Below are 7,471 nucleotides of genomic sequence, written 5' to 3'. Positions count from 1 at the left end.
GTATATAGTAACGTTGAAGGTTGCATACGCCAGCCAACCCAGCAAATTCAGCGCCAAAAAGTCAAACGACCTAACGTGATGCGGAGGGAGCGTAAGCAGGGCCGGCGGGCGCATGGGCGGGATGGATGGCGCAGTGCCAGCTGCTGCCAAGGCGGGGCCTGCGGTGCCGCGGCCGCCGCCCGTACCCGCTGGCGCGGGGCTGCTTCGAGGCGAGCGCGGGGGCCGTCGACCGCTCACCCCCGCCTGCTCTTCCCCTGACTGCCGGCCTTCCCCTGAGCGCTCCAATCGCCCTGAGCGTGCGCTGGGAAAGAAGCCCCCCCCCTGCATACGCGCGTGCTGTGAGTTGCGCTGCGCGGCGCCACTCACAGCCCGGTGACGCTCTTGCGCCGGAAATTCAAGACCACCTGTGGGGAGCGGCCCGCGGCAGTCGCGACATCAAGGCACACGCATCACATCTCGCAATCGTCCGCGGCGGGCGGGCCGTCGCCCCTGCTGCGAGCGTCCCGCGCGCCTGCTGTCCTCTTTCTACCCCCTTCTCTTGAAAGCGCCGCGGCGCAGCGCCGCGCCGCGGCTCCCCTGCGCCCGCAGGCACCCTCGACCAAGCGCAGCGTGCGCGTGCGGCTGCTTGCCTGAGGCACGAAGGACAGGCCCCATGCTATAGTGTAGGTCCACCCCAGCCCGGACTGCACAACGCCCCACGGCGGCGCGAGCTTCGTATTGGGCCAGATGTAGCCGATCGCCGCGCCGCTCAGCAGCACCAGAAGCAGCACCTTGCGCGTGCCGCCCATCCCGCGCTCGGGCGGCTGCGGGGAGGCCCGCATGGGCGGCAGGCGTGGGGGCGGGGTCAGAGGGCGTGGACGGGTGCCGGGCCGCCGTGGCTTGGTGCATTAGGGGAAGCTGCCGCGGGGTGCAGCAGTTGGTTCGACCCAGCCACCCTGCCTGTGAGGACGCCCGGTCACCTGCGCGGCCGCTCCGCCCGCGCGGCCTCTACGCCGATGGCTCGCGCGCCGGCCACTACCGCCCCCTAGCTGGCTGCAGGCCGCCCACGGGCTGGTGTGTAAGGCAGCCACCCGCCGCAAGCGGCGACAGTCGAGATGGCGCACTGCTGGAGGCAATTTGCTGACTGGCTGAGGGCCGGCAGCCGCGATGCTGCTCTCTGCGATGTTAAGATTTTAATACTTGAGATTTCAGGCTCGAGTAGGACCGGGAAACAAGCAGAAGACTCGCCCAGCGTAGTGCATTGCTTGATATGACGCCGCTCTGTTTTGATGTATGCCTCTGGTAGTCTTGCAACTGTGGCGATCGATACAACTTGCACAGCGACGGGGTGCTCCTTGGCTGAAATGTGACCACTTCACGCAGAGGGGCCCCCGAGGTGGATCAACCGCGTTGGATCAAACACAGGAGATTACGCCTCAATTACCTCTTATTGATGCTCAATGCGCCGGTTAGACACAGCTAGCTGTGATAGGCTGTCCAACAAGGCTGTGCTGCGTTTGATCGCCGGCCCGGGTGCGGACCGGCCCGGGCGGAGTGCCGAAAACCCGTCTCACGTACAGACTTCACTCGGTGCACTGCTGTGGGATGCTATACCATCAGCATACCCTCGTGCAACCATATGGTGTTGTGCCAACAGTTGCAAGGGTCTGGACACCCTGAGTGGGCGGGTTGTCCAGTCGACGGACGGCCCCAGCCAGCAGGGCTGACCCATAAGGTACATGGCTCTCACCCAAGTTATGGGGCTTTTTTACGAAGGGCGAGGCAACTACTGCGCATGTTGTGTGTACAATCAGTGCGGTCGCCAGGCCGTCCGTATGCAGGAAGGGGCCTGCCGCGGGCCTTGGTCGCTTGTCAAGCGACGCTTGAGGTCGAGGCTGACGCGCGAACTCGGCTGCGGGGCCGCTCGGCCTGTGCTCAGATACATTGTACCTTTCAATCTCCAAGGGTGTGCCGATACTGCCACTCCGAGGTGGGCCCGCCCCTGGTGTCCGGCCGCATCCGTGTTACAGTAGGTTCCATGTTGCAGCTCGCCCACACAGCTGAAGCTCGACAAAGAGCCGTTCAAAGGTATGGCGCCCATTATATTTATTCCCCCGACCTGTAGAACCGGCACAATGTGCTCGTGCGTACGCTGCATGCGTGCCGCGCAGGGGGTTGAAACTGCTGCTGGGTGCAAGGCCTAGCGAGAAAAAGACGAGCTGCCCTGGAACACGGGGCGGCTCGACATGCAGTTGGGCCCTTTGTGAGGCGACTGGGTGTCTTTCCATGGAACATGTCGATTCTATGAATCTTACATCCTTGGATACACATAACGCGGGGAAATCGCGCATGTGCAGCGGCTCGAAGCCAGCGACTGTCCGAGTCCCAACGCCGCTCGTCAACGGCGCTCGTCTTCGCGGCACGCGCCTTACTCGTCCTCTTTCACGGACACAGTAGCAAACATGGCGACTCCTCCCGCGCCTGTGGTAAGCCTCACGCAAGCACCTGCTTTGCTTTTGCGGGAACAACGCGCCTCCGGGCTCCGACTCACTGCCCCCCCTCTGTCCCGCTTCGCAGCCCGTCCAGTGCTTCGGCCGCAAGGTGAGAAAACTTTCTGAACCGGTCTGGGCGCGCTTGGTGTGGAGAGGCACAATCTGACTGCTGCCTTTGCGCCCGCAGAAATCGGCCGTGGCCGTCGCCTACGCGCGTCCCGGCAAGGGGCTCGTCAAGCTCAATGGTGAGTGCAGCTTGCTGATTCTTCCGAGTGGTGATGTTGGGGCGAAGCAGCCGACTTTGGCTTGAGCGATGCCACCTAGCGGTCTCCAGGAGCTTGGTGGCGAGACCGTAGTCATGAGAAGGTTGCATGCCAGGTGGCCCCGCGGGAAGAGCAGTGCGGCAGCGCGGGCGGCGGTGCGACGGCCAGATCGCGCCTGCAGCAGCGCGCAACACGGCGCGCACTACTCGCACAGAGAGCAGAACATGAGCGCAGTTGCGTTTACAGTTGTGACGTTAGAGCTATGTGCTCAGCTGCCGGCCGGCGGCAGGATGCCCGCCAGGCCGGTGTTGAGTGAGGTCCTTCCACACTCAAGCCTGGGTTGGCTGCAGTGTATGAGTGTTGCAGCGGCAGCATGGTTGCCGTAGCAGTTGGCGGCACAATCAGGCGAAGTGGCCATGTGGCGCCAGATGGCAGCATGCACAGCGACGCCCGGAGTGATTATCTTTGTTGTCGCGCAGTGCCATCGCCGCAGTGGCAGCGGCCTCGCGGCAGCCATCTTTGCTTTCTCCGCTGCAGCTGCCGCTGCAAGGATACTGGCAACGTCCCAGCGTTTGTGCGTCAGCCGCGGACGTGGCAGCGAACAGCGGTGGAGATGTGGGTGTTGCATAAGCAGCTACAGCAGGTCTGACCTGGCGTTTGCACACGCGTAGTGGCAGCGCAAACACACCAGCAGAGGAGCTTGCGCAGCAGCAGCAGCAGCAGCACCAGCACGGCAGCAGCACAGCATCAGCAGCAGCAGTAGCAGCAACACCAGCAGCTGCAGCAGCAATTCCAGCGGCAGCAACAGCAGCAGCATGGCTAGTCAAGCTCTGGCATAGAAGCGACGGCCCGGCAACCCGCGTGCTCGTGGGAGCGAGCAGCTGGCAGCAGCTCACACCAGCCGTCCGTCCCTGCATGCTGCCTCCCGCAGGCATCCCCCTTGAGCTGGTCCAGCCCGAGGCGCTGCGCTACAAGGCCTTTGAGCCGCTGCTGCTGCTGGGCAAGTCCCGCTGGGGCTTCCTCGACATCCGGCTGCGCGTGAAGGGCGGCGGCCACGTCAGCCAGATCTATGCGATCAGGCAGGCGATCTCCAAGGCGGTGGTGGCGTACTACCAGAAGAACGTGGATGAGCAGACCAAGGGGCAGGTGGGTGTGGAGGGGTGTTGTGGTGGTGGCGCGGCGGCGCTGCCCGGTCCCGGCCGGGTTGTGAGGCTGTACGTCGCTGTGTGTGTGTGCGTGAGTGTGTGTGTGTGTGTGTGTGTGTGTGTGCGCGCGCGCGTGTCGCGGTTGTTGGTGGGACACAGCCAGAGATGTGGTTGTTGCAATGCTCCAAGCTCACCTGTGGGGCTGTACGCTGGGTTGCGGGTGCGGGGAAGCTGGCGCACAGCCCGCGACAGGGCGCCAGCAGCAGGCCGGCCGAGGCGGCGGTGTCAGCAACCTGCGCACGGGCGCAGCAGGGCGCAGCAGGGCGCAGCTGTCGCGCCGGGTCCATATACACCGTGCCAGACGGCCCCCCAGATCAAGCAGCCGCCGTTTGGGGTCCCAGACCCTTGGGGCTGTATCACAGGTCACCGTATCCTCATTCCAAGACCGTTTCTTGGCATGCCCTCCACTGCGGAATTTCCTGCCTCTTCCGCCGACCGCTGAATGTTCTCCGACCTTACTGCCCATCCATGATCTTGTTGTACTGCTTTTTGCAGGTGAAGGACGTGCTGCTGCAGTACGACCGCACCCTGCTGGTGGCCGACCCCCGCCGCGCGGAGCCCAAGAAGTGGGTGGCGCATGGGGGCCGCACGCGGCGGCTTGTCCGCCCGGGGCGGCGCATGTGGTTTTTGGCCAGTGGCGGTCGCATTTGCCCCAGTTCAGCTGCCGGGCGGCCCTGCTCGTCAGCTGCTGAAATGGATTCGGTGCTGCACCTCGGCCTGCAGCTCATGGATACTGTTGCGTCGTGTGCGGCTCGTCCGAACCCGGGCAGCAGCTGCTGTGTGCTGACGCGTGTGTGCCCTTGTCACCACCCCCCCTGCGCAGGTTCGGTGGCCGCGGCGCCCGCGCCCGGTTCCAAAAGTCGTACCGTTAGAATGCTTGTCGCATGCACGTGCGTGCGGCGGCGGCGGCGGCCGCCGCGCCGGCGGCGCTCGGGGCGGCGCACGCCCGGGCGGGCCGGGGCGTCGGGCGGGCGCGCTCGGTGGCGGGCACTGCTGCGGGCGTGCGTTGGTGCTTGCTGCATGTAACAGATCAACGCACGAGGAGACCGGTTTAGCATTGGGTTTGATTGGAAGGCGCGGCGATTGGCGCCGCTGTCGTGAAAGGGGCTGGGGTCGTGGCAGCTGCGTGGAGGGCGCATTGGGAGGGCGGCCAGATGTGCAGCTGGGTGCACTTGTGTGCGGGTTTGCGAGCTGCACGGAGCAGGGATACTTACTAAGAAATCCACCTGTCAGCTGCTTTGATAGGAACTCATAAAGACGCAGGGGCGGGTTTGAACGCACACGGGTGCATAGGCCAGATCACGAGTTTCGTTTCGCTACGACAATGGGAGGCCTCGCGCGCCTTATAGCGAGCGTGTGTATTATCTTAGCCTCAAGTTCAGCAATCGGCATCAGCATCCCGCCCAGCTACGTGCTCGTGAAGGTGCGGCCCGCACCCACATCAGTCGCGCGCACATGGCGCGGCACAAAGTGGCCGGCGGTGCAACCCTCACCTCCGCTTGGCCGCTCGCCTGCACACATAGGGTGGCACAGTGGTGAACCACGACGGCACGTCCAAGGCGGACGTCCTAATCCACGGCCAAACAATCAAGGCGGTCGGCCCCGACTTGGAGGTGAGCCCTCTACAACTCAAGCCTGAGGTCGCCGCCATGGGCCCGATATGCCAGGGCCGCCTGCCACGCCCATCCACGCCATCTTCTCTAACAGAGGGCGGCGTATCCAAATCGCGCAGCATTCCGGACAATTCGCACAGGCCGCAGCAGCAGCAGCAGCAGCGACTGCCGCGCTCTCGCCCTCCGCAGGCCCCGGCTCAGCTTGCCACCCCAACCGCCACCCCAATCGCTCAGGCGCCCAAAAATGCAAAGGTCATCGACGCCACGGGGCAGCTGGTCATGCCCGGCGGCATAGACCCCCACACGCACCTGGACATGCCATTCATGGGCCAGGTGAAGAGGATCAGGGCGCCCATTGAGCTTCCAGTTCGCTGATTGCCGAGAGGGGCCCCTTGCGCGAGTGCTGCCCGCAGCGCTTGACCGCACCACGCATGCAACCAAGCGACAGTCGCTGAGCATCCGCCTTGTTCTGTTGGTCAGTGGCTTCTTCGAAGCCGCCAGGCGCCCAAGCGGCGTCCGACCTGATCTGATCTCATGTGCTCATCTCATCCACGCCCCCGGTGGCAGGTCACGTGCGACGACTTCTTCACCGGCCACGCTGCCGCGCTGGCGGGTGGCACGACCATGCACATCGATTTCGCCCTGCCCATTGACCACGACCTCAAAAAGGGCTACGAGGCCTGGCAGGCAAGGCCCCGCTGAACCCTGCTGCGGCCTTGCAACCCTACACATGCATGACATGTTGCATTGCATTGCATGCACCTGAAGATTCCCAGCTGCTGCCTCGCGGATTTCAAAAAAAGTGGCTGCGCGCCGGCTCATCTGCTGGCCTCTTGAGACAGATGAAACCCTGCCCACCACAGCGTCGTCACCCCCCGTGTGATGTCAGCAAGGCACTACGCTGCGCCGCGCATACGTGCATGTGGTTGAGTATTGACTCACCCACCATTGGCGCCCCCACACTCGCAGAAGAAGGCCGTGAGGGGGTGCTCTGACTACGGCTTCCACATGGCCGTCACCAGCTGGAGTGACAAGGTGGCGAGTGACATGGGGGACCTGACTAAGCTGGGTGAGCGCGCTTTCCCTTGAACCCCTGAATACCTAAATTGCTGATCCCTGTTCGAATCAAATCCCTTTCTCCCTGGTCCCTGAAACTCCTGAAGGAATCAGCTTGTACAGAATCTCCATCTTCGAAATCTTCTAGCCCCCACGCGCTCTCATACTCTCAATCCTCTGCACACACCATCGTCAGGGATCAACTCTTTCAAGTTCTTCATGGCATACAAGGGAGCCCTCATGGTCACCGACTCGGAGCTGGTCAAAGCCTTTGACCGCTGCAAGGAGCTGGGGGCGCTCCCGCAGGTGCGCGCGGCACGAGCGGGCGTGAACAATGTGATGCGTGAGTATTTCGTAAGATGCTTGGGGCCGCCAGGCGTGCAGTGGCGCCGGGCATTACGGGCGTGTCCGCCGCGGGGTCGGCGGGGTGGGATGCGGGAAGCGCTGGTTGCGAATGTGTGGGACGGCGGAGGGCTGGAGGCTCTGCAGAGTTCGGACGAAACCATCAAGTGTGCACTGTCTCTCATTGAACCACACAATTCCTTGCCCCCCAACGCGTACCCCCCACAAACACACATACAAATAGACACATGTGTATAAACACCCACTCACACACACGCACCCAGGTCCACGCCGAAAACGGAGACGCGGTGGCAGAGGGCCAATCAAAGGTCTTCCAATCCGGCGTCACCGGCCCCGAGGGCCACGCCCTCTCACGCCCTGCGGTGTTGGAGGCCGAGGCCACGGGCCGCGCGATCCGCCTGGCGGCCTGGGTGGGGGTGCCGCTGTACGTGGTGCACGTGATGAGCGCCGCCGCCGCCGACGAGGTGCGGCGGGGGCGCGGCGAACGTCTGGCTCCGCGC

At 63.9% G+C, this 7,471-nt stretch overlaps 2 protein-coding genes across 2 annotated transcripts; both read left to right on the top strand.

The window, feature by feature from the left end:
• Positions 1-2,441: 2,441 nt before the first annotated feature.
• Positions 2,442-4,811, top strand: MNEG_9405 (40S ribosomal protein S16; the record flags this gene model as incomplete). Its single annotated transcript, XM_014042123.1, has 6 exons — positions 2,442-2,465; positions 2,557-2,580; positions 2,659-2,716; positions 3,429-3,880; positions 4,435-4,505; positions 4,763-4,811. The coding sequence occupies 6 exons, from the start codon at positions 2,442-2,444 to the stop codon at positions 4,809-4,811; spliced, it is 678 nt and encodes a 225-aa protein (XP_013897577.1).
• A 452-nt stretch (positions 4,812-5,263) lies between these two features.
• On the top strand, positions 5,264-6,254 carry MNEG_9404 (dihydropyrimidinase; the record flags this gene model as incomplete). The annotated part of the gene is made up of 4 exons (XM_014042122.1): positions 5,264-5,293; positions 5,463-5,552; positions 5,787-5,885; positions 6,120-6,254. 4 exons carry the CDS (start codon positions 5,264-5,266, stop codon positions 6,252-6,254), a joined length of 354 nt encoding a protein of 117 aa, XP_013897576.1.
• Positions 6,255-7,471: the final 1,217 nt, after the last annotated feature.

Source organism: Monoraphidium neglectum (assembly GCF_000611645.1).
Source record: "Monoraphidium neglectum strain SAG 48.87 unplaced genomic scaffold scaffold01923, whole genome shotgun sequence".
In the NCBI taxonomy this organism is placed as follows: domain Eukaryota; kingdom Viridiplantae; phylum Chlorophyta; class Chlorophyceae; order Sphaeropleales; family Selenastraceae; genus Monoraphidium; species Monoraphidium neglectum.
The sequence above is the reverse complement of the archived record's forward strand: the minus strand, read 5'-3'. Positions and strand labels throughout refer to the sequence as shown.